At 39.3% G+C, this 27,667-nt stretch overlaps 1 protein-coding gene across 1 annotated transcript in view; it reads right to left on the minus strand.

Moving 5' to 3' along the window:
• The window catches only part of DOCK3 (dedicator of cytokinesis 3), a gene marked incomplete at both ends in the record, with an annotated part of 412,488 nt that overhangs the window by 185,920 nt on the left and 198,901 nt on the right, over nt 1-27,667 (minus strand). The window contains 2 exons of the mRNA XM_082848220.1: nt 9,544-9,628; nt 19,550-19,698. Coding sequence (XP_082704346.1) covers nt 9,544-9,628; nt 19,550-19,698 — 234 coding nt within the window. The remainder of the gene's footprint in view (nt 1-9,543; nt 9,629-19,549; nt 19,699-27,667) is intronic.

The following is a 27,667-nucleotide window of genomic DNA, read 5'->3' on the forward strand; positions in this document are numbered from 1 at the left end:
GTGTTGGTTTTTCTGGCTGCGTTGGGTCTTTGTTGCTGTGTGCAGGCTTTCTCCAGTTGCGACAAGCGGGGGCTACTCTTCATTGCGGTGTGCGGGCTTCTCATTGTGGTGGCTTCTCTTGTTGCGAACCGTGGGCTCTAGGCTCATGGACTTTAGTTGTTGCAGCATGTGGGCTCAGTAGTTGTGGCACATGGGCCCTAGGGCACACAGGCTTCAGTAGTTGCGGCGCATGGGCTCAGTAGTTGCAGCGCATGGGCTCTAGGGCATGTGGGCTTCAGTAGTTGTGGCACGCAGGCTGAGTAGCTGTGGTTCACGGGCTCTAGAGTGCAGGCTCAGTAGTTGTGGCACATGGGCTTAGTTGCTCCGCAGCACATGGGACCTTCCTGGACCAGGGATCAAACCTATTGGCAGGTGGATTCTTAACCACTGTGCCACCAGGGAAGTCCCTGAATAGGAATGGTGAGAGTGGGCACCCTCCTCTTGTTCTTGATCTTAGAGAAAAAGCTTTCAACCTTTCACTGTTGAGTATGATGTTAGCTGTGGGCTTCTCATATATGGCTTCATTATATTGAGGTGTGCTTCTTCTATGCCCACTTTCTTGAGAGTTTTTATCATAAAGGATGTTGAAATTTTGTCAATTGCTCTTTCTGCATCTATTGAGATGATCTTATGATTTTTTAATTGAACTACAGTTGATTCACAATGTTGTGTTACTTTCAGGCATATAGCAAAGTGAGTCAGTTTATATATATATGTTTTACAGATTCTTTTCCATTATAGGTTTTGATCATACGATTTTTATCTTTTATTTTGTTAATGTGGCACATTACATTGATTGATTTGCAGATGCTGAACCATTCTTGCATTCCTGAAATAAATCCCACTTGATCATGTGCTGTTAATGTGCTGTTGAATTTGGTTTGCTAGCATTTTGTTGAGAATTTTTGTATCTATATTCATCTGGGATATTGGCCTTCTTTTCTTGGAGTGTCCTTATCTGGCTCTGGTATCAGGGTAATGATGGCCTTGTAAAATAAGTTTGAAGAGTGTTTCCTCCTATTCAATTTCTTTGGAAGAGTTTCAGAAGGATTGGCATTCATTCTTCTTAAATGTTTGATAAAATTCACCCATGAAGCCATCTGGTCCTGGGCTTTTCTTTGTTAGGAAGTTTTTGATTACTGATTCAATCTCCTTACTTGTTATTGGTCTGTTCGGTTTTCCTATTTCTTCATAATTTAGTCTTGGTAGGTCGTATGTTTCTATTTAGGGTGTCCAATTTGTTGGCATATAATTGTTCATAGCAGTCTCTTATGATCATTTGTATTTCTGTTTATCAGCTGTCTCTTCTTTCATTTATAATTTTATTTACTTGAGTTCTCTTTTTTCTTGCTAAATCTAGCTAAACATTTGCCAATTAGTCTTTTCAAAAAAAAAAAAACAATCAACTCTTAGCTTCATTGATCTTTTCTATTGTTTTTCTATTCTTTATTTCATTTATTTTTGTCCTGATCTTTGTTACCTCCTTCCTTCTGCTGACTTTGGGAATAGTTTGTTCTTTTCCTGGTTCTACAAAGTATAAAGTTCGGTTATTTGAGATCTTTTTTTCTTAACGGAGGCATTTATCACTATAAACTTTCCTCCTAGAATTGCTTTCACTGCATCCCTAAGTTTTAGCATGTTGTGTTTCCATTTTTGCTTGTCTCAGGACATATTTTTTTATTTCCCTTTTGATTTCTTCTTTGACTCATTGGTCGTTCAGGATTGTGTTGCTTAACTGCAACATATTTTTGGATTTTCCAGTTTTCTTCCTGTTATTGAATTCTAGTTTCAAATCACTGTAGTCAGAAAAGATATTTCATATGATTTCTATCTTCTTATATTTGTTAAGACTTATTTTGTGGCCTAATGTGATCTATCCTGGAGATTGTTCCGTGTGCACTTGAGAAGAATGTGTATCCTGCTGCTATTGGACAGAATATTCTTAATATTCCAAATATGACTGTTAGGTCCATTTGGTACTAAGTGTAGTTCAAGTCCAACATGTCCTCATTGATTTCCTGTCTGAATGATCTATCACTTGTTGAAAGTGGGGTACTAAAGAATCTAATATTGTTGTATTCTTGTGTATTTCTCACTTCAGTTCTGTTAATATTTGCTCTATAGATTCAGGTGCTCTGAAGTTGGGTGCATATATATTTACAGTTGTTATATGCTCTTGATGAATGACCCCTCTATCATTATATAATCACCCTCTTTCTTACTTGTTACAGTTTTTTAATTAAAGCCTATTTTGGGACTTCCTTTGTGGTGCAGGGGTTAAGAATATTCCTGCCAATGCAGGGGACACAGGTTTGAGCCCTGGTCCGGGAAGATCCCACATGCCACGGAGCAACTAAGCCCATGTACCACAACTACTGAGCCTGCCCTCTACAGCCTGTGAGCCACAACTCCTGAGCCCACGTGCCATAACTACTGAAGCCCACATGCCTAGACCCCATGCTCCACAACAAAGAGAAGCCACCACAATGAGAAGCCCAGGCACCACAACGAAGAGTAGCCCCCACTCACTGCAACTAGAGAAAGCCCGTGGACAGCAATGAAGACCCAACACAGCCAAAAATAAATAAATAAATTTATTTTAAAAAAATAGCCTATTTTGTCTGGTATAAAAATAGCTACTGGGCTTCCCTGGTGGTGCAGTGGTTGAGAGTCCGCCTGCCAATGCAGGGGACACGGGTTTGTGCCCCGGTCCGGGAAGATCCCACATGCCGCGGAGCGGCTAGGCCCGTGAGCCATGGCCGCTGAGCCTGCGCATCCGGAGCCTATGCTCCGCAATGGGAGAGGCCACAACAGTGAGAGGCCCGCGTACCTCAAAAAAAAAAAGAAAAAAAAAAGCTACTGCTGCCATCTTTTGGTTGCCATTTGGATGGATTATCTTTTTCTGTTTCTTGCTTTCAGCCTATGCATGTTCTCAACAGTAAAGTGAGTCTGTTAATAAACAGAATATTCTTTGGTTTTCTTTTAATCCATTTGGCTGCTCTATGTCTTCTGATTGAGAATTTAATCCATTTACATTTAAGTAAAGTAATTATAGATAGGTAAGAAATTTCTATTGCTATTTTAAAAATTGTTTTCTAGCTCATTTTGTAGTTCCTTTTCTTTTCTCTTGCTGTCTTTGTGAACTGATGATTTTCCATAGTAGTGTTCTTTGATTCACTTCTCTTTATCTTGTATGTATCTACTGTAGGTTTTTGCTTTCTGGTTACGTGAGACTTACATAAAACATCTTATAGATGAAGCTATTACAACTTAACTTCAATCCCATACAAAATCTCTACCCTTTTACTCACTTCCCACCACTTTATGTTTTTGATATCACAGTTTACATCTTTTTATACTGTGCATCCATTAACAAATTACTGTAATTATAGTTATTTTTAATTTTTCTTTCTTTTCACCTTTATACTAGAGTAATATACTGCCATATTATAGTATTGGAGTATTCTGAATTTGACTATATACTTATCTGAATTTGACTATATACTTAAGTGTTTTATATCTTCATGGTTTTTTTTAATTTATTTATTTTATTTTTGGCAGCATTGGGTCTCCTTGCTGCTCGTTTGTTTTTTTGTTTGTTTGTTTGTTTTTTGCAGTATGCGGGCCTCTCACTGTTGTGGCCTCTCCCGTTGCAGAGCACAGGCTCCGGACACGCAGGCTCAGGGGCCATGGCTCATGAGCCCAGCCGCTCCGCAGCATGTGGGATCTTCCCGGACCGGGGCACGAACCTGCATCCTCTGCATCAGCAGGCAGACTTTCAACCACTGCACCACCAGGGAAGCCCCTTGTTTGTTTTTACATATAGTAGTGTGTATCTGTTAATCCCAAACTTCTAATTTGTCTCCCCCCCTTTCCCCTTTGGTAACCGTAAGTTTGTTTTCTATGTCTGTCAGTCTATTTGTTTTGTAAATAAGTTAACTTGTACCATTTTTTTAGATTCCACATATAAGTGATATCATATGGTATTTTTCTCTGTCTTTGATTTTTGATAGTTTTATTATAATGTCGTGGAGAAGATCTCTGTGGGTTCAAATTGTTTGGGAACCTATGAGCTTCATGAACTTGATGTTCAAATCTCTCTCCCCAGATTTGCTAAGTTCTCAGGCATTACTTTAAGTAAGCTTTCTGCCCCTTTCTGCTCTCTTCTCTTCCTGGTGCTCTAATAATCTATAGATTGATTCTCTTAATGGTAATCTTTAAATATCATAGGGTTTCTTCATTCTTTTTACTTTTTTCTCCTTTGACTGAAAAATTCTGATATATCTGTCTCTAAGTTCACTAATTCTCTCTCTTTTTTTTTGGCTCCACTGGACTGCCAGGGAATTCCAGGGACTCTTTGTTTTATGAGTTTTTAAAAATCTTTTTTGGCTGCATTGGGTCTTCGTTGCTGCACACAGGCTTTCTCTAGTTGTGGCAAGCGGGGGCTGCTCTTCATTGTGGTACACGGGCTTCTCCTGTTGTGGAGCACAGGCTCTAGGCACGTGGGCTTCAGTAGTTGCGGCACGCAGTCTCAGTAGTTGTGGCTCATGGGCTCTAGAGCACAGGCTCAGCAGTTGTGGCACACAGGCTTAGTTGCTCCGCAGTACGTGGGAACTTCCCAGACCAGGGCTCACACCCGTGTCCCCTGCGTTGGCAGGCGGATTCTTCACCAGTGCACCACCAGGGAAGTCCCAAAGTTCACTAATTCTTTCTTCTGCTTGGTCCAGTCTAATACTGAATCTCTCCACTGAATTCTTCAGTTCAGTCATTGTATTCTTCAGCTCCAAAATTCATTTGGTTCTCTTTTATGTTTTCTATCTTTTTGTTGAACTTCTCATTTTGGTCTTGTATTATTTACCTGATTTTGTTGAACTGTTTACTGGTGTTCTCTTGTAGCTCTCTGAGCATCTTTAAAATAACTACTTTGAATTCTCTGTCAGGCAATTTGTATATCTCCATTTCTTTAGGGTCAGTTACTGAAAATTTACTGTGTTCTTTGGTGGTGTCATGTTTCCCTGATTTTTTGTGATCCCTGTAGCCTTTCATAGTTGTCTGCACATTTGAAAAGCTGTTATCTCTTCAAGACTTTATGGACTGGCTTTGGTAAGGAAAGATCTTCACCTATGGATGTGAGGATGCTAGAATATGCTATGACTCTGGGTCTAATGGTGCAGGGTGCCCAGGTTAGGGCATATCGTAGCTCTGGGCTCAGGGTGCAGGTCTCATTGGCTGAGGCCACACAGGTCCACATATCAACAATTCTGTGATTCTTAGGGAAAGCTGTGGAGGGTCCACAGTGGCTGCAAGGGATGTTGGGGTCCTCAGTGGATCTTCCAGGTCCAGTGGCTAGGGACCAGGGCAGACAGCAGTGGTGGGCAGAGTCAGAAGTGTGTACACACATGGCTTCAGGGTCCGGCTTCAGGGTCCAGCTTCAGGTACCTGCAGAGTGGGAGGGGGAAGCTGCAGACACACACATAATAGCAAGGGCTGGGACTAGCAGAAAGGGCTGGTGCCAACTGCAGATTGACAAGCAACTGCAGGGACCCTAGCTGTTGGCACATATTCACGAGGTTGAAGAGGCTAGCCATGAGCACATGCATGGCAGTGGAGGCAGGGATGGGAGTTGGGCTGGCCAGTGTGCAGGTGCACAGCTGCAGGGGCTACCTTTACGTGAGCCTAGGGTTGCAGGCCAGTGACAAGTCAAGGCTGGATATGGGCCACAAGCAGCTGTGGGGGCCTTGGCTGTTGGCATACACTCCTATGGCTACAGGGGCTTGCCATGGTTGTATGCATGGCAGTGGAGGCCTGTGTTGGGAGTCAGGCTGGTGGCGTGCAGGTACATAGCTGCAGAGGCTAGACATGAGCACACACAAAGCAGTGGGGTTCAGCTGTGGGGGTCTAGACTGGTGTCTTACATGCACACAACCACAGAGGCCAGGGCTGCTACATAACTCGTGCTCTGTCAAGAGATGCGGAGGGAGGTGGAGGACTCAGGTGGCTGGCATCTGTGAATGCAGATACCTGTGGGGTGAAAACCTTAATGGCAAAATCTGCAGGGTTTCTGTGGTGGCTACTGGTTTCTTCAGTGGTGAAATATGCTGGGGTCCTCTGTGGAGCAGTCTTCTGAGGTCCATTATGAGGTCCCCAGTAATAAAAGCTGAGGGGTTCTGCAGTGTCCACAAGGGCTGTTGAGGTCCACAGCAGCAAAGGCTGCTGGGATCCTAAGCAGAGCAGGCCACTGTGAGCCATGGTAGCTCCCAATGCATGACTGATACTGGCAGCCTCTGTCTGCCCTACTTCCTTGTTCCTAGCCATGTCTAGATGTCTCAGTATTTATACCAAGTTTATTCCAGTTATCTCATTTGTAATTTTCTAGAGCTCCTTGGGTTGCTTCTTAGATTGCTCCGCTCTGCTTCCTGGCTGTCTCACTTCCCTTTGCAGACAGCAATCACCATTTTCTTCCACTGAGTTGTCAGTTTTTTCCAAGTTTCTTTCATAAGTATTTCTTTTGGTCTTTAACTTTCATGTGGGAGGTTTCTTCCAATGGCTGTTGATGCTTGACTGTCTGGAATTGCTGTGTAGGACCTGCTGACCAGTGGGTTTCAATGTATGGAGGTTTGTGGAAAGCAGTGGTCATCTTATCCAACAGCTTTTAATACCATATATACTCTGATGACTCCAAAATTGTTATATCTTAACTTCACTTCTGAACTCCAGACTTTCAACATCTCAGTCTGGAGGTCTAGAAGACATTTAAACCTTGAAAGGAAAAACCAGAAATATTGATCCCCACTGCTCTACTCTCTTCTCCCACAATGCTTCCTATTCCATTTCCACCCAGGTCAAAGTTGGGCATGTCAAAACATAGGAGTCATTCTTCTCTGACCTTTCTCTTTTTTGTACACACGCACACCTATTCAATCTATCAACAACTCTGACTGGATCTATCCTTCAACACATATTCAGAATCCAACAACTTACCACTTCCACTGTTCCAACCCTATCTAGCTCAAGATACTGAAATCAAAATCTTTTGTTTGAATGACTGCTCCCTGTTTCCATTCTTGCTCTACTCCAGTCCTTCTGCACACATCAGCTGGAGGAATCCTTTTAAAATGTAAGCCAAATCATGTAATTCCCCTGCTCAAATACCTTCACAGGCCTTCTGTCACACTTAGAATAAAATGCAAAATCCTTACCAAAAATATCATCCTCCAAGCCACCATTCTGAGGGGAGTTCTTAGCTTCAAACTGTCAATTCTTCCTTCACTTTCCACATCTAATTGATCATCAAAATTCATCATTTTTACTTATTAACATCTACATTCTCTATTGCATTTTTTCTCCATTCCTATTGTTGCCTAGCCATTATTTCTTGCCTGAATCACTTCCGTGGTCTCTTTCCTCCCTGATTCCAGTCTTCTGCATTTTATACTCTCTCAGCATTTAAAACCCACATCCAATCATGTCACTCCATGGTTCTATCAGACTAGCAGTTCTACTAATTTGGGGATTACAAAGCTCTTTGTGATCTGGCTCTTGCCTTCTTCTTGGCCTTATCTCCCAATTGCTAACACATACTTACATGCCAAAGTTACCAAATATCTTATAGTTTCCTGGAATTACTACTTCCCTATGCTCTGTGCTATTTTTGGAATGTCCTTCCTTATGGCTTGTCTTCCTGATGAAGCCCTGCACATCTCTCAAGACTCACCTTAAGCATTACTTGCCTCTGGAGGCTTTCATTGATTGCTCAAAGCCCCAGGAAATCAGCTACTCCCTCTAACAGCATCAGTGTATATCTTAATTATGACATGCAGCTCATAAACCTTCTTGTTTGTGGTCTATCTGATCCCACTAGAGTAGTTTCTAAACATGGGGACCATGCATGGGGTTCAGAGGCAACTATCAATTCCCTAAAATTGAGTATAAAATTTTGTATGCAAAATCATACTTGTATCATCCTGGGGAGAAATTTTATCGATCCTCCATAATACAGAAAGAGTTAGGAACCAATACCCTAGATGGTGATATTCTTTTTTTTTTTTTAATTTTTTTTTTTGGCTGTGTTGGGTCTTCATTGCTGTGTGCAGGCTTTCTCTGGTTGCAGCGAGTGGGGGCTACTCTTCATTGCGGTGTGCAGGCTCCTCATTGCAGTGGCTTCTCTTGTTGCGGAGCACAGGCTCTAGGCACGTGGGCTTCAGTAGTTGTGGCACGCGGGCTCAGTAGTTGTGGCTCACGGGCTCTAGAGCACAGGCTCAGTAGTTGTGGCACACAGGCTTAGTTGCTCCGCGGCATGTGGGATCTTCCCAGACCAGGGCCCGAACCCTTGTCCCCTGCATTGGCAGGCAGATTCGTAACCACTGAGCCATAGACGGTGATATTCTTAAGGGAAGGAGTAAGTCTCCATCTTTAATTTCTATATCTCACACATATCACTTCACACAGAGCATAGTTAAGGCAACTGGACACAAATGCTTTTGTATACTTGTAAATATACATAAACAAATATACAGAAGCAATTGATATGTTATTTGTATATGATTTAGGCAAATTTCCTATGGTTCTTGACCAGGCAACATACTTTGCATCCTCTGTGTTTCCTAAAAATATTACATTTTCTTAAAGAGAAATTTGTAATTCTTTCTAAAACTTGAATTCTCACCAATATACACTCCTTGAATATATACTCCTCAAAGTGAGGTTTTACCCAGTCCTTTAGTCTAAGCTTAATAGTCACCTAAGGTTTCTGATGTTTATTTGTTTTACTTTAAAATTCTGTACCTTTTAGTTAATTCTTCTTATTCAGCCTGCAAAATGTAATCTTGGTTATCAGTCAACTCAATACACTTTTATAATAACCAACAGACAGTTAAAGATTTATCTTAGAAATACTGGTACACTGATAAACAACAAGGCCCTACTGTACAACACAGGGAACTATATTCAGTATCTGTAATAAGCTCTCATGGAAAAGAATCTGAAAAAGAATACACACACACACACATACACACACACACACACACACACACACACACACAACTGAATCACTTTGCTATACACCAGAAACTAACACAACATTGTAAATCAACTATAGTTCAATAAAAAAAGTTTTAAGAAAGAAATGCTGGTACGTTATTTCCAGGGTTAATCATTACATTATTAGTAACTGGCTCTTTTCAGCTTCAACTACCTGCTTTTCTTAAGAGGTGGAGAGAGACAAAATTTTAGTAACTGCTGCAGGCTGAAGGAGCTCTGTTCACCAGCAAAACCAACTGAGAAATGACAGCTAGACATTACAGTAGGCCCAAATGCCCTACACAGTAATTCCATTTAGAGAGCAAGTGTGATAGGTACTGTCCAGATAAGGAAGAGCCCTTAAATACATTGAAACAAAGACAAAGGAATGATTTTAGCAATATTGTTTCATAATGTAATTAGGGATAGTAAAAGAGAAAAACTTAAGTGTGCAGGAGCAAGCTACACTGTGTAATAATTTCTTACCATTTTATAGAGATCTGAGACACTAATCTGGTCCGCATCCACTACTTCAAAGTCCTTTCGAGGCACCAGGTCCAGGCCCAAATGCCTAGTAAAGAGAAAGACCACATTCAGCATGCCATGTCCTCAAATTACTCATCTCTCTTTATGTGCCTGAGAGCCCATGCCAACCATGACCTTATGGACAGAAGTTCAGACACTGCCTCTGCAGGGACATGCCTTTATCCAGTAACCTAACTGTGTTCACCTTCAGGTAAATAAATGAGGCTAGGGATTTTAAGACTGTGACAATTTTCGTCATCAAGTAGTTCCCCCTGTGACGGTAAAAAGGATTCATTCAGTATCACATTTATAACAGATTGCTTGAGTTCACTAAGGACGGATTTTCTTAGATCATTAATAAGTTGTGTTTATTTTTCAATTTCCCCCATCCTGCAAGTATGTACAGGCTCAGCCATGCATTACTTTCATTAGGATAAAAATAATTATTCAGTGTCCAAGTAGATTTGTAATTCAAAGTCAAACACATAAAAATCACCTCCTGGGAATTCCAGGAGGTCCACTGGTTAGGATTCTGCACTTTTACTGCCACGGGCATGGGTTCAATCCCTGGCTGGGAAACTAAGATACTGCAAGGCACAGCCAAAAAAAAAAAAAAATCACCTCCTAAAGGTATTAAACTCAAAGAAACTTATGTCTTGGTTGAGTTTTATCTCATTTTCAATTTAATTAATACTGACACTGGGTTATAGTAAAGACCTCACCACACATTAGCCAATACCTTAAGACACTTTAGATGGAAGTTTAACCAGGGAGCACGATTAATAAAGAAAACAATACTTAGAAGATCTGGTATAACTTGGGCATGAAGGAATAAGTGATAATGATTAATAGTTGATTAGGAGGCAGTATGAGACAGTGGAAATAACTCCGGACAGGCAGAACTCTTGGGTTCAAATATGGTACATAATTTATATTCAATACATGTTACGCCCTTTCTCACTCTCTAGAACAACAGCTCTGACTCTGGAGTCAGTGGAATTAGGAGTTGTGGACCCCTGTAACTACATATAAAAGTATGTGTATGTGTTCATATATGCATTTTCTCTGAGGAGAGGGCCTGTAACTCTCATCAGGGTTTCAGAGCTGCTCTGTGACCACCCTACTCTAAAGCGAGTGTTATGAATTATTGCACCTGGCAAAAAGTATGCCATAGATGATGAAAGGAGAAGTGTATATATTTTTTTCTTCACCTAGATTATGAACTACATTTAGAATATGCTAGCAAAACTAATTCTCTAGGCTCTTTCTGTGAATAAAATTCCCACTTATTTAAAATAAGCCACGTAGGGCTTCCCTGGTGGCGCAGTGGTTGAGAGTCCGCCTGCTAATGCAGGGGACACGGGTTCGTGCCCCGGTCTGGGCAGATCCCACATGCTGCGGAGTGGCTGGGCCCGTGAGCCATGGCTGCTGAGCCTGCGCGTCCGGAGCCTGTGCTCCACAACAGGAGAGGCCACAACAGTGAGAGGGCTGCGTACCGCAAAAATTAAAAAAAATAAGCCACATATACATCCAAAATGCAGAATTATTTTACTTACAATTTAACCCTATTTTATAGGAAAAGATATGAAGAGGTTAAATGGTAATAAGACTGATAAAATAAAAATGGGGAATCAAACCTACATGAAGAAGCTATAAGCAAACACGCTAATCACACAGACTAATATGATTAAGAATTAAAATTTAGATGCGTACTTTTTAGCAGGCAAAAAAAATGGAGAAACCTATTTTTCTATTAAAGGATAAAAACCCATATTTTTCTATTACCTATTACTATAACTTCTCTATAATAGAGAAATATGCATTTTTAAAGAGGAAATAATTTTTTGGTATTAAGTACAGAAAAAAAAAACCCTCGTAGTTTTGCCTAATGAGAAGATCACTGTTGTCCTTAACTACAATAGTTCACAGTTTAATGGTAAAACCATGACATCAAATCTGATTACTGATGTTAATGCACTTAAATCTATAAGAGATTTTATTTCCTGTCTTCATACATCAAAGAAGTACTCCATTCAATCACCTCTTATTAATATTCTTAATTTCCCTGAAATAATTTCAGGCCTCTGGCTTCTAATACTTATAGCATGTAAAGGCAGTAGTATCATGGAGAGCAAGATATAGCTGAAGCACATCCTTTCCACCTCTCTCATCTTAAAAAGCAATTTACATCTGAAAAATAATTTTGCAGTTTTGATCTCAAATATTTAGAATACTTTTACATATATGTGGAAAAACAGTGGAAAGATCACAAAAATGGTATTAGTATTTGTACAAGGAAAGTGAAATTAAACAATTTATCAATTTAAGATATTTTACAAATTTTCTGTAGTCATGCTGTTGAAAATTCTTTAAATACAAAAATGAAGAGATAAAATTTCAAACATATTCTTTAACCACTGATGGTCACAAAATATATGAGGTAGTCTAAATATTACAATTAATTAACAAAAAGAAGACTGTACAAATAGTCCAATCAAAATAGACGTTTTCAGTACAACAGCTTAAGAAAAAATCCAGATGGATCTAAGTCAGTAAGGCCAGGGTTGAGAGTATATGCTCTGTAGTAGTGCACTACACGCAATGATGTGGCTTGTCTGGAGAATGGCATCTACGCAAACTCTACCTTGGCACTATGCCACCCTTAGCTTGCTTGTCCATTCAATTAACCACCCATATACCCATCCACTCACCCCAAAGACACTCTCTGAGGATCTATCATGTACCACCAATGGTACTGGATATAGGAAACAGAGCAGTTTTGAGTCAAGCAAATGTTCATACTCCTCATGCTAATTCTCCCAAGAGCAAAGTGTTTTCCCTCTCCTAGAAGTTGTTAAAACACAGTACCTTTTAGTTTCTTGATTTCGTTACCTTAGGAAATAAGAAAATGATTAACAGGTGATCTAATAAAACCGAAGACTGATTTCCTTCTACTAAGATCATCTTCAATGGATGAAGAGTAGTTTCCAAAAGCTAAATTGAAGGACTGTCCTCATTGGAAGAAGGCAGAGGTGCTGCACAGTGAGAAACAACACATGTTCACTAAAATTTCACTCTGTAAAAGAGGCTCCTGGCTATTTCTTCCTATGGCATATTCTAAGAACAGTGAACAGTAAGTGCAGGGAATGGTCAACTTAGTCTCTTTATCGTCACAGCAAAGGAAGGCAGCGCATCAGAGTAGTTAGGAGCATGGGCTCTGATGTCAGATTGCCTAGTTTGTAACTTGGCTCTCCCACCAAGAATACTGTCTTCTCTACTGTCACAGGCTATTGTAAGGATTAATCCATGTAAAGCAGTCAGTACACTGCCAGGCATTGTGAACTGCTTCTGCTGTTATCATTATGTGTTACATCGTTAGCTAAAATATGACTTAAAGTACAAGGATTGTGATTAAAGACAATTGTGTCTGAAAAAAGACTCCTAAACAAGCAGGAGGCATACAACTACATATACATCTACATACAGATGTAGTATAGAGCTGAGTTTTTAAAATGGTCTTACCAACTGCTTAGGTGAATAGTCTTCACAAAAATAGTCTTCTCTCACCACTTGTCACTAATCACTCATTCATTCATTCCAATAATTCAATAAATATTAGCACCTACTCTATGCTAGGCTCATGATGAACTTAGGGACACAGCAGTGAATAAAAGACATATTTCTGTTCCTGCATTCTTTTAGGTGCACCACTCTAAAGACCGTGAATCTCTCTCTCTATCAAATTCTTTGAATTTTACATGTCTTTTGAATGTTCCATATTCTGTTCTATTTTCTATTGTATCTTTTTCTTCTGGGTTTCCTCATCTGAACCACAGAACATAGAAAATAACTTGAAGTTAATTAATTATATATGATGGATGTTTTAAGGCATTTAAGATCTAGTTCTCCCCCAGAATTAGTTGAAAAAGGCTAGAGATACTAAGATTTTCTGTGGGCAGTGCCCTTTTCTGATACTTATACTATGAGAGCATATAGATATAACTATACTAATGAAAGCATGGTATATTTATATAGTAATAAAATAGAAGATATAACTAATAATAGCTACCTTTTACTGAACATTTACTTGGAATAGGCATTTTATGTATATCCCCTCTAAGCACTATGGGAAGTACACAGTATTAGACCCATTTTATAACTGAGGAAACTGAAGCGCAGAGAGGTTACTAAGTAGCCTATTAAGGGAGTACAGTTGAGCTTGTCTCAAGCTAGGTCTGTCTTACTCTGAACCCATGATATTTCCACTATACCTGCCACCTTTCTACTAATAACCATGAAGTTAAATACTAATGGCTATAAGTGATTGTAATCAATTTGGTCATAATAGTTTGAGGAATAATTTTGTGTCAATACATCAATCCAGAAGGAAACAAACATAGACTGATGAATGAGTAGCCAACAGGCATAAGAAAAACCCACCTTGTTACTTAGATACATTCATGTAGTGCCTATCAAGTGCAGGCACTGTGCTAAGTGCAGGGTATGCTGATGAGCAAAACAGATGCACAAAGAATGAGTGTGTGTGTGTAAGTTAATCATTTGAACATGGTAACTTGAGAGAAGAATTTTGACACATGCATAGTTTAAACATAGTTATCTCAGACTTCTTAAGTATGGCAAGAAACTGATGGATGGGTACAACAACTTATACCAGAAGAACTCTAAGAAGGCATTGGAAGCTTCTACTAATTTCAGATGTCCTGAAGCTGGAAAATATCACTATGTCCTTAAAGAGAAAGTACTGAACCATAAACTTTTCTGAGTCCTAGCTAAAAATTTACTCACAGGAAACTCACTGGGGTTGGGGGCAGGGGTGGTGGTGGTGGCAGTATTCTCTGCATAGTATAGCTCAAACTACTGCTTGTGTTGCTTCCTCCAAGAGCAATTCCCTTGGTAAGGAACATAAACTAAGCAGGAAGAAAGGGACATGGGTAGGTTAGGATCTTTGAAAACCTGCGAGAAGGTACAAAAGAGAAGCAAGGGAAGGGAATAATTTGATAGAGAGGGAGAGAAAGAATAACTAGAAAGTATGCATTTGTTGGTGATTTGTCTTAAATGATGAGACTTCACAATAAAAAGATACCAATTTTTTCATTTGATACTTGAAATCTATAGAAACATTATTCTAATTCAACAAAAGCTTATAAAATGTTTACATTTTAATCAAATTGTACTTTCTACCTGAAGAAGAAATATAAAAATCCTATAAATTATTCTAAGAGTAAAGTATTTCTTACTTAGGTATTTTTCTATGGCAAAGATCAATTAGGCTGTGTCAGTCCTGGGTTGACACAACTTTTAACTCATCTATGCTATATTTACTGTAGTGATGATAGCAGAGACTGAGAAGAAACTTTTCTCTGTATCTTTATGGAAGGTGTCAAAAATGTTAAATTAACACATTAAAGTTACATTGCTAGACAAATTATTTTAAATTTCCCTTGGAGAGGATGTAATTAACTGACTTAATCTTTGAATAGGAGACTTGAGCAGAGATAATGGCTAGTTAATTTGAATACAACCTTGTTTTATGCCCTTCCTGTATTTTAGAACACAATATTATAAATGCTGATTTCTACCTAATACAATTTTAATAATTTTCACATATGGAATGAGCGTGCACATAGGCAAAGAGGCCAACAAGTATAAGCCACGTAAATTTAATGTCAGAATCCTCAAATTTTCAGCCAAATAAATAAAAATTCCTAATCTCAGGGAAAAAAATTAAAACAGTTGTTACGTAGATGTGGAGGGCTCTGCATTTAACTTAAACTCTAAATACAAGAGTATAGTACCAGTTTAGTTTTTATCCTTGAAAGTTCTAACTCAGTGTTAAAGCAGATATATATATTATAAGACATGTGGTATAGATAACAGAACAAAGATCAAATAACCCACAGACTATAGATACTGACAATAATTTTCCTGGTTTTAAGACTCACACTTAAAAATGATCATAAAGATAGTAAGGTCCTACATAAACTATATGTGCTTTGGCATCAGTTCTGGGTACAAACACCAGTTCTACCACTCACTATGCAACATTGGAAAAAGTTCTTCTGAGCCTTTTTATGAGTTTCCTCATTAGGTAAAACAGAGCTCTTGTCTTGGAAGAGCATAATCGCATTTCATTATAACAGTGCAGATAAGTTAGACCATGCACTTGCCACAGTGATACAGGTAGATGTACTCAATAAACTATTAATAGCTGTTATTAACAGTGTCTGAAATAGGTTTTGAAAAGGCAGAGCTATAAAGTCTAAGAGTCTAAAGAAAAAGGCATAAAGTTTAAAATTACATAGGATTAATATTTAATTACATCAATTACAACGTAAAAATACATTCAGAAAATATTGATTGTGCACCCAAAACATGCCAGCATATGCTAAGCTTATCAATATTTTATGGCATTTATAAAAGTGTCGTGGAACAAGAAGAGTGGAATTATGAGGGCATACAATGGGAAGAATGGATACGGTTATCAGTGCTCAGCTGTTGCATGGAGCAGTCTCCTATATCTAACCTATTGGTACGAAATGACTTTACTTTTGCAGTACACCATCCCTTCTTTCAAATTAAGAAGGAACATTTTTAAAAGGGTTACTTCGAGTGAGAACCAGAGATAATTGTCCTATTGGTTTGGGAGGCAATATGTCTTTTTCCTTTAGTAATAGTAGACCTAAGAAGTTCTCATTTAAGTTTTTAAGTGACTGTATTTTCCACTGGGAGTAAAAGGGAAAATGGAAAGAAGAAGAAATGGGGAAAGAAAGAAGTGGAAGGGAAGGGAGAAAGGAGGAAAGAAGATACAGAAGCACCAGGAGAGAAGGATCAGGGTTTCGAGAAAGGAGGGAGAAGGGAAAAAAGTGGGGTGGGGGGGGAAATGGAACTATGTTTCTGGTTTATATTGTTTATCAAAATGAACATATAAATACTCTCCCTACACACACACAAGCACATACACACTTTGTTAAGAAAAAGTTATTAATGTAGGTGGAACAGCTCTGTACTTTACTGACAGGTATTTATAATGTTCTTTGCCTTTTTCAAATATAATTTGAACTTTTTTCCAAGCTATCATCTTTAAGTTTTCAGATTTGACTGCAAAATCTGATTGGTCTGTTTTCTAACTTTTATCATAAAGAGGTATTGATAAAATATTTCTCTTGTTCATTTACTGGTATGTACAGTGCAGTTAAACTGCAACATAATGATTTATGCAACTATTAGTGTCATCAGTTCAAAAGTAACAATTTGCTTGGCACATAGTGATGCTATGTTTGCAAATTACTACCATTATTGATTTTTTAAAATAAGTACAATGATACCATATAATACTGTTTGGAGCTGAGGAGACAGGATCAGTAGCTATACTGTAAGTTAACATACTACATTTTGCTAAGATTTTTACTGCCCAAAGTTAGATTTAAAGAACACTGCCTGATCTATCGTACATCTGAATTCATGTTATATCATACAAGGAGTCTGTGGTGTGTGCCAAGCAATGCTATTAACAGTCAAGAGAGGTTGTAATTTAATGAAACAAACAAGGATAGGATGGTGTCACAAATAACTAATGTAGAGTTGTTCTTTTTTCTTTTCTACTGAACAGTACCACTCTGGGTTGGATTCACTGTTTATTAGATCCCGTGTTTCCTCTTTCCTGATTTACTCTTCTATTTCTGGAAGAACACATTCTCAAGTCTCTTATTAAGAAAGGAGCCATGACAGGTTAACTTCTGCATCCTTGAGTACTTTAAAAGGGCTTTATTTGGCCCTTACACTTGATTATATAGTTTGGTTGTTTATAAAATTCTGGGTGGCAAATCATTTCCCAACAGAAATTTGAAGATATTACTTCATTATATTCTAGCATCCAGTGTTACTGATAAAACTTTTGAGGCTGGTGTGAATCTTATTCTTTTGTAAGAAGACCTGTTTTTCTGTCTGATAACCTTTTAGGATCTTCTCTTCAGCCCCAAATATTGAAATATCTTAGTGTGCCTCACTGTAGGTTTTGGTTTTTCTTCTCCATTCATTATACTAGGTATTTGATGGACTCTTCCAATCTTAAGTCACCTGCTCTTTGGCTCTAGGAAATTCTCTTCTATCATTTTTTTAGAATTTCCTCTTCATTGCCTTTGTTCTTTTCCTGGAAATATAATGTCTGATGTTGGATCCCCTAGATTGAATCTCTGTACTGTTGTTTTTTTCTCAACCATTTCCCATCTTTTTGTTTTATTTTCCTAGAGATGACATAAAATTATCTTCCTGTTCTCCGCCTAAATTCTTTTTTGAAATCCTACTCTCCATTCCTTTTTCGTAGCATTTTATAATGCATAATGAATCTTCTTGATTCTCTTGGAGGATACTCAGAGATTTTTAAAGTTCTTTACTAATCTTCACTCTCTAGGGCCAGGTATTTTGTTTATCCTGGTCTCCCTCTCTTCCCTGTGAAAGGATTTCTTCAAATACTTGGTAATACTTGATTGTCCATTCAAATTTAAAAGGCACTAGAAATGTGAACAGTTTTTTGTACATGGGTGGGTGGCTAGCAAGCTTCTCTTTCTGGTAAGTGGAAGGGATTTGTTCATTACACTTTGAAACCCTTAAATGCCTCAATATGGAGGGCTTTGCAATAAAGTCCCAGTTCAAACTTTTGTTGCCCAGTTTCCACCTAGGCAATTGGTCTTTGTATTTGTCTATCTGAAAGGGAAACACCTGGCTGCCAGGTTTGCTACTCATGGTAGCAAAAGTAGTGAATTATTACTTTACATACTTTTAAGCACTTCCTTTTGTTAAGCTCCAGGGCACACTGCCTTTCTCCCATGATTCTAGCAGCTGCAAGGCAGACCAACTCCTTCATTAGCTAAAGTTTCCTCCATACATTACAGGCTTCTTCTTCTGTTACTAATCCTCCATCTACTTTTCAGCTTCTGGAAATGGGTTCACATATCCCATTTATTGCTGCACTCCTCCCACTCTTTTTATTTTTTGTCATTTCAATGGTGTCTTGAGGGGGAGAGGAGCTAAAGACTTGTTCTAAAATATACTTAAGGTAAACGTGTATCTTAAATAGGAAGCAACCTCGTCACTTCAAAGTTCAATGGACCCGATTTTAAGAGAATGAGGCAAAAGCATTTGAGAATCATATCAATTATTAAATCTAGGAAGAAATAAAATCTGAGTACTATCTACTCCAGCTTCCCATGCCAAAGTCTTATAATTTTACTTGTATGGCAATAGTAAACAGTCATACCCACTGCATAAATACAGGACTATTTCTGAATGATGAATTAGTTAAGAATATTCTGATGTACAGATGTAGACAGTTCCCATTTGTAGTATATACTTATTCGGATTCATTATATGGCTATAAAATGTAAAGGACACCAAATTCAAAGGTACTAAGAGATGAAACTAAAGAGTATTCTGGGGCTTCCCTGGTGGCGCAGTGGTTGAGAGTCCGCCTGCCGATGCAGGGGACATGGGTTCGTGCCCCAGTCCGGGAAGATCCCACATGCCGCAGAGTGGCTGGGCCCATGAGCCATGGCCGCTTAGCCTGCGCATCCGGAGCCTGTGCTCCGCAGTGGGAGAGGCCACAACAGTGAGAGGCCCGCGTACCGAAAAAAAAAAAAAGAGTATTCTGATTACTGAGGTTTAGAATCAAGGAATTTGAGATGGAAGAAACCCCAGAGGCTAATGTAGTCCAATTATTTAATTTTCTGGAAGTGAAAATAGAGGCTGAGAGAGTTTCTATGAGTAGAACCAGTGAATGTCCTTTGCTATAAACTGAAAGAAACGGCTACCCATTGTAAAAATGATCAAAGCTTAGTGGAGAATACAACGTCTTTAATCCCTAAAGATAAGCTTTGATCAGGTACAACTCTATGAGGACTAAGTTATCATAAATGAAACTGAGAGATGCCCAAATGACATTCATACTTACTCATTGCCCCAGTCCAGGCGCACGGTGATGTGCCGCTTAACCTCCCGCACCTGATCCTGAGTCAGGTGACCAGACAGGAGCTGCCTTCGAAGGTCAATAAGTTCATTCATCACATGGCGTAGCTTGTAGAAAAGATCTACTTTATGTTTCTGAAAGGGCATTTTTGGTGTTGGGTGAAATAAAAAAGGGATATGGAAAGGGAATGAAAAAAAAAAAAGAGAAATAGTTAAACTATGAAAAGTGCTCATTTCTCTGAACCTCTAAAAACAGGCAATGTAAAGAGAGGCTTATTTAAGAATCTTAAACCAAAGTCCTTACTTCCTACTGTCTAAAAATCTCTACAAAGTGACATCTAACAACATAATTGATCTGGCTTATGCAAAGTACCATCTGTCTATCTCTACTCTACCCTGAACTATTAATTTTCCAGTAAGTTACTAAACTTAATCAGAACCAAAAGAAACACAGGAGCCTAGAGTGGTTTTCTCTGACAGAAGCTACTATGTATGACAAAGATTTCAACCATCCAGCAACATCCCTGGTTTCTCCAGGAAGGATACTCAAGTTGGGGTAGGCAGAGAGAGAATCACTTGCCCTATTTTAAAGAACTGTTTCAACATAAAGTTACAGTCTCTGGAGTGAGATTCATTCCAGGTTTCCAGGCCTCATCTAGCTTTAATTAGCTTTTGAAAACAGTATGTGTCCCTAGTGTCATAGAGTTCTACTCTTTTCAGTTCAGTGAAAAGCGTCACAGCTCGGTGGTTTGTGACCACCTAGAGGGGTGGGATAGGGAGGGTGGGAGGGAGGCAGACGCAAGAGGGAAGAGATATGGGAACATATGTATATGTATAACTGATTCACTTTGTTAAAAAGCAGAAACTAACACACCATTGTAAAGCAATTATACTCCAGCAAAGATGTTAAAAAAAAACAAAAAAAAGCGTCACCTTTATAAGAGTTAAATGGAAACAGCTTAATGAACTTAATTATGGACATCACAGTGGTTTTAACAAGTAAAAAATGTAAATGCCATGACAGTAGATGCTTAACAAAAATAAGCATCTTTACTAAAGAATATAGGTTTAAGAACTAAAGTTCTATTTGCTCACAAGTGAAATCTTGATTTTGGAATCTTTCGGTTTCTGTTTTTATTACAGAGAAGCACAATTTTATATGATAATTAAAATTCTTGGAATGTAACTAATCTATAAAGAATGCTTTTAAAGACAGATCAGTCTTTACCATAGTGTTAGTAAAATCTCTATCTGGATTTCCCCTAAAAAGACACTTGTCAAAATAAGCTGGATTCAAGTGACTGTAAATAAAATTATAATTATGCAGTAAATTACAAATCAGTAGAATCAGCTAATGTTTTTAAGTGGCTCTGAGCTTATGATTAAAATGTTTGGAACATCATACTACTTAGAAATCATCTAATGGAGCACTGGAGCATTAGATTTTTAAAGGTCCATCTTAAAGAGAAATTATTATTATTATATTTGGCGGTACGCAGGCCTCTCACTGTTGTGGCCTTTCCCGCTGCGGAGCACAGGCTCCGGTCATGCAGGCTCATTGGCCATGGCTCACGGGCCCAGCCGCTCCGCGGCATGTGGGATCCTCCCGGATTGGGGCACGAACCCGTGTCCCCTGCATCGGCAGGCGGACTCTCAACCACTGCACCACCAGGGAAGCCCAAGAGAAATTATTTTTAACTAGAAGACATTAGAAATCATGCACTCTAACTACATCAAGCTATTCTTTCTTCACTCAATGAACATATGAAGAAAACTTAAGCACCTTGATGGTACACAATGCAGGCAGATGGGCAGAACTCAAATTCTTGCCAGCTCAAATGCAACAAAGCCTAAGCAAATTACATCTGCAAAATTGAGATCTTGAGATAAGCAATAAAGGCAATGTGGTGTTTGTTTCCAGCACATGCATTTCTTTATGATAAATCAGGGCCACCTGTCTAAGTTTAAAATAGAAAGTTAGGATTATTATTTTCCCATCAAGCCATACACAACAATCCACTACATACATATACAAGCATTGATTTATTCATTCAATTAACAAATGCTTATGGAGCACCTGCTGAGTGCTATTACTTCGTTGTGATCAAAAGTCCCTACTCTCTTGGGCTTCCCTGGTGGCACAGTGGTTGAGAGTCCGCCTGCCGATGCAGGGGACATGCGCTCGTGCCCCGGTCTGGGAGGATCCCACATGCCACGGAGCGGCTAGGCCCGTGAGCCATGGCTGCTGAGCGTGCACGTCTGGAGCCTGTGCTCCGCAATAGGAGAGGCCACAACAGTGAGAGGCCCGCGTACCGCAAAAAAAAAAAAAAAAAAAAAAAAGTCCCTACTCTCATGGTGCTTTCATTCCAGAGAGCAGAGATAGACCATACACAAATACATAATGGTGGTGAAAATTCTAAGAAGAAAAATTAAAGCAGGATAGGGACAGTGGGTGGCCAACGGTGCATTGGCTGGGGAGTAGGAGAAGTTACTGCTTCAGGTAGAATGGTCAGGGAAAGGCTTCCTGTGAGCTGAACTTTAAGTAGAAACCTGAATGAAATAAAGTGACAGCATTTAGGAAAACTGGGGAAATTTTACAGGCATGAGAAACAGCAAGAGCAAATGCCTCAATGTGGAAGTGAACTTGGCATATTCACAGAGAGTAAAGAAGTCAGCACACCTGGAGCAAAGTGAACAAGGGGGAAAGTGGTGATGATGCAGAGAGGCAACACAGACCAGATTAGGCAGGGCCTTTGTAAATTATGTTAAGGTCTTTAGCTTTTACTCCCAGCAAGATGAGAAGCCACTGGAGATTTGGAATAGAAGAGTGATGTGATATGACATAAGTCTTGAAAGCATTACTCTGAGTGCTCTGTTGAAAATAAATCATGAAAAGGCAAAGAGGACAGTGGGGGTTCCAGTTAGGAAACTATTTATTGCAACAATCCACATGATGATGGTTGACTGGACAAAGGTAAGAATGGTAAAGGTAAACATTTCAGAGTTTGGAATTTTGGCATGTTTTGTAGTTAGAGCTGTCAAGATCTGCTGATAGATTAGATGTGAGATATGAATGGAATCAAGGATCATTCTTTTTCCTAACCTGAGAAGCATGTCTGGAAGAGGGAAACAACGTTCAATTAGGACATGCTAAGTTTGACACCGAGTTTCAACATTTAGAGGTCAGGAAAGTGAGGAGAATCTAGCAAAGGAAATTGAGAAGTAAGCAGTGAAGTGAGAGGAAAAGCAAGAGAGTATTGAAAACAGGGTTTAAGGAGAACTTTGTTAAGTGCACTGAGAGGTTAAATAAAATATAGACTGATAATTGGCCACTGGATTTGGCACTGTGGTGGCCATCACTGAGCACTGATGGAATGGGTGGAGTGAGTTCAAGAGTAATGGGAAAGGAGGGAATGGAGACAGAGCATAGACAACTCTTTTGTAGAACTTTCAGTAACTGGAAGCAGAGAAATGTAGCAAAACAGGGTTGTGCTATGGAGGGAGGGTTTTTTTTTTTAATGAAACACAATTTTAGGCTATTTGTATACAGAAGAGAATAATCTAGTAGAAGGGAAAATTTGATGATGCAGGTGTTAAATCCTTAAGTAGTCAAGAAGAGATGGGTCCCAGGTTAAAAGGTGGGGGGGGTAAGGTTTCGCTTAACCAGGATACTCTATTGTCACAGAGAGGAAGGGCAAAGAACTGAGTAATGACACAGATAGTTGGGAGACTTGGTGATAGAACTAAATTTTTCCTCTGGCTGCTTTATTGTCAAGGAAATAAAAAGCAAAGTCATCAGCTGAGAGTGAGTAGAGTGGAAGAGGGTGTTAGAGGTTTGAAAACAGAGGAAAAGACATTAAAAAGTCTCAAGGAGAGTGGTAACACAAATCAGGGGAAAGATAGTTCAACTGTTAGATGGTTTTGAGATTTGTGAACACTAATTAAAAGTGCAGTTTTGTGTCTTTTTTAAAGCTACATATAATGAAGTATATTGATACTGAAATATCACATATATATGTATGTGTATACATGTGTGTATGCATATATACATGCACACACATAACATATACTCACATACATACAATATCTATGTAATAACATGCACACACACATACAATAGCAATGCAAGAATATGCTAATATACTCTTTTAAGGCATTATATGGTTATTTATTTTTTTTAGTCAAGAGTTTCTAACAGATTGTATTTTCCAAACATGACAACAATATCTCCCATCCCAAGTGCTCTTCTGCAAAAATGTGAATCTGACACTCCCCTGGTATGAACTGGAACCTATTTCTTTCTTTCTTTCCCTTTTTTTTTTTTTTTTTTTGCCCTGCCTTGTAGCTAGGGGGATCTTAATTCCCCAACCAGGGACTGAACCCAGGCCACCAAAGTGAAAGCTTAAGAGTCCTAACCACTGGACCACCAGGGACTTCCCTGGAACCTACTTCTTTACAGCCTTAAACCTGGGCAGGCCCTGAGACTGCTCTGACCAATCAAACATTACAGTAGTGAGCTGAGCTAGTTCTAGGCATAGCCCTTAACTAGTCTGGCAGCTTCTGCTTCCTGTCTCTTAGAATACATGCTCTTGGGAGGTTCCCTCTCAGAATCCAGCCGCCTTGTGGTGAAAAGCCCAAGCTACGTGGAGAGGCCACAAGGAGACACTCCATTAAGCAGTCCCAGCTGTGTGAGTGATGCATGTTAGATGCCACACCTAGCCAAGCCACACTGTCAGAAGACTACAGCTTCTGCCAATATCTGACTGCAACAGAATGAGAAACCCTGTGTGGAACTGCCCAGCTGAGCTCACTCTATCCAGAGAAGAATGAAATATAATAAACAGTGGGGTTTTTTGTGGGTTTTTTTGCGGTACGCGGGCCTCTCACCACTGTGGCCTCTCCCGTTGCGGAGCACAGGCTCCGGATGCACAGGCTCAATGGCCATGGCTCACAGGCCCAGCCTCTCCATGACATGTGGGATCTTCCCCGACCAGGGCACGAACCCGTGTCCCCTGCATCGGCAGGCGGACTCTCAACCACTGCGCCACCAGGGAAGCCCTAAACAGTTGTTTTAAGCCACAAAGCTTTGGGGTAGTTTGTTATGTAGATAACCAGAACAACTGTACAGTATTTTTTTCCAATAGAAAATCAGTTACTGTTCCTAATTATATAAAGCTGGGAATACTAACCCTGCACTAAGAATGAAATGGATACCATCAGAAAGCAGCACTACTATTATAATCAATGTGGTGCTAATTTCTTTTTCCAGATCAACCTAATGGCCTCTTTGACCAGAGGTCCTAGCCCTAGAGGCTCCACCAGCACTGCTCTGACACCACATGGTACTCTTGGGTTTGTTAGCAGAAGAGAACACACGCCATTCAACCTGAACAATATCGGAGACTGGCTCCAGAGCACACAATTTACCTAAGAGCACTTGATGCCACAGGACAGCTAAATACCCCACTCAGGCTGAAAAATCCTTTTCTACCGAGAAACCTACTCCTTAGTTGATCAAAATAACAGTATATGAGGGATACCTAAGAGATATTGCGGGTTTGGTTCCAGATGACCACAATAAAGTGAATACTGCAATAAAGAGGGCTGCACAAATTTTTTGGTTTCCCAGTGCATATAAAAGTTATCTTTACACTATTCTGTAGTCTATTAAATGTGCAATAGCATTATGTCTAAAGAAACAATGTATATACCTCAATGAAAAATATTTTATTGCTAAAAAAATGCTAACCATCATCTGAGCCTTCAGTGAGTAACAGTAGTAACAAAGATTACCGATCACAGATCACCATAACAAATACAATAATGAAAAAGTTTGGGCTTCCCTGGTGGCACACTGCTTTAGGAATCCGCCTGCCAATGCAGGGAACACGGGTTCAAGCCCTGGTCCAGAAAGATCCCACATGCCGTGGAGTAACTAAGCCCGTGCGCCACAACTACTGAAGCCCATGCGCCTAGAGCCCGTCCACCGCAACAAGAGAAGCCACCACAATGAGGAGCCCACACACAGCAACGAAGAGTAGCCCCCGCTCGCCGCAACTAGAGAAAGCCCGCATGCACCAAAGACCCAATGCTGTCAGAAATTTTAAAAAAAATAAAAAGATTTAAAAAAAATTTTTTTAAAGACAAGGAAAAAGAAATCTTAGCAACACATTTAGCCTCTCCAAAAGCTCTAATATTTGTCAAGAATGGTCACAGAATTTGGAAAGTATACCAAAGAATCAGTAGAAGTGATACATTTAGAATAATTAAATTACTTTGCCAGCACAAGCCAGGTAGAATTTGCCTTATCATTGTGAAAGAATTCCGGAGCTCTGCAGAAATACGCCAGATTTAAAAATTATTTTTACTAAACTGCTTGTAACTCAGTGTTGCAAGAAAGATTGTGCTGCAATGATGCCTCTGGGTCAGTAAATGAGTAAAGTTGTAGAATATCCATCATAAACATGCTAACTTTATTTTAAAACTATATATGCATAAAGATTGTTTAACATATGCTAATATAAGATTATAAAATCTAATTTAAAGAAAATTACATCAAAAGTACGGCTCTCATCAAAGAGAGCCATAGTACTAAAAACTTTGGGTCAAAATCAATTTAATGGAAATTAAACATTGCATCTCAAGTTTAAGTTGTTAAGGGATGATTCCCAGATCTCTCTCCATTTTACATTTTACTTTTGAACATCCTTTTATTTACTCCTTTTATTTCTCGCTAAAAGATTAACCATTAAGAACCCAGATATATTCAAACTTCTCCAGTATTTCTTTCTTTAATTGCTATTAATAATCAAGTGTCTTACTGTGAAGTAAACTAACCCTATTTGAAATATTTATATTATATACCAAAGCTCTAGCACTCATCCTAGTATAATACAAAAAATATCTAAACTGCAGTGCTTGCAATTTTAATGAACTTTCTGCCAAAAATATCTTTAAGCCCAAGAATTTAAACTTTCATTTTAGGTTGTTCAACAACTTAGTTGGCCAAGGCTTGAAACTGATTTTCAAAAGAGAAATTTCTGTGAAACAAGAGATGTAAATCCAACCTATTTCACACAGATCTTCAAGCATATATTTCCAAGAAATAAGAATGCAAATAAGTAATGTGGAAATTCTTTTAATACTCCTCACTAATATGGAGGTGTGTCTATATACTCTCTTTGCTTGACATACATATTTACTCCTCCACCTCTCACAGGCCTACATGTCTTCCTCACTCCAGTCTCAACCCAAACACATCCTCCCTCACAGGCTTGTTGATAACCAAAATAATACCACTTATAGCTTCAATCCTCTTTTACAACACAAATATTTACAGGAGGGTTAAGACTTAAAAGTCTTAGTTTAAGTAAGCCTATCATATTCTTTCCCTAGAGCAGATAAGGATCTTGCTAAGAAGGGATCAAAGCTAACTGAAAGGTAAGTAAAATATCAGTGATATGAAAAATGGAAGCTCCAGTTGCTGATGTCAAGGGCACCCATTCACGATTCTGAACACAGTGAACTTACCTAACAGTGGGCTGTGGACAGCTGAGGCATTCTCAGGCTCAGAGCCCTTCTACACAAGACTGAACAAAGCTCTACTTAAAGGCAGCATTTAATCTGTCTCCCCTAGATACCTCTTTTTAGATACAGAGACCAATAAGAAACCAGCCCCAATTACCCCCTCCTCCAAATGTTAAAGTTGAAAGCTGGAAAGTAGATAACTGGGCCAAAATAAAAGACTGAAAACTAAGCCCGGTGGCTTAGTAGTAGGTAGAAATACACACCCGTTCACCCTGGGCTGAACAGCTGGTGTTTGTCAAGTGGAGTAAAACTGAAGCTTTGTTTTCCCTAGACACTCCAAGGACAAAGTTAGTGGCAAGAGCTGAGCTTGCTGAAGTAAAGAGATAAGATGACCACTCCTGAGGTCAAGGAAAACGTCCGTGTCTGCAAATGCGCAGGAAGGCTCCTTGGGGGTCAAAAAGGGAGGGAGCGCCACCCCATAATAAGTGTGGAAATACCCCCACAGACCTCTGCGGTGGACTCCATCTTAGCAAAAAGTTGTGCACGCATGTTGGGGAGGGTCCTAGGACCAGTCAGG

This window comes from Leucopleurus acutus (assembly GCF_964270905.1).
Source record: "Leucopleurus acutus genome assembly, chromosome: 10".
NCBI classification, from domain to species: domain Eukaryota; kingdom Metazoa; phylum Chordata; class Mammalia; order Artiodactyla; family Delphinidae; genus Leucopleurus; species Leucopleurus acutus.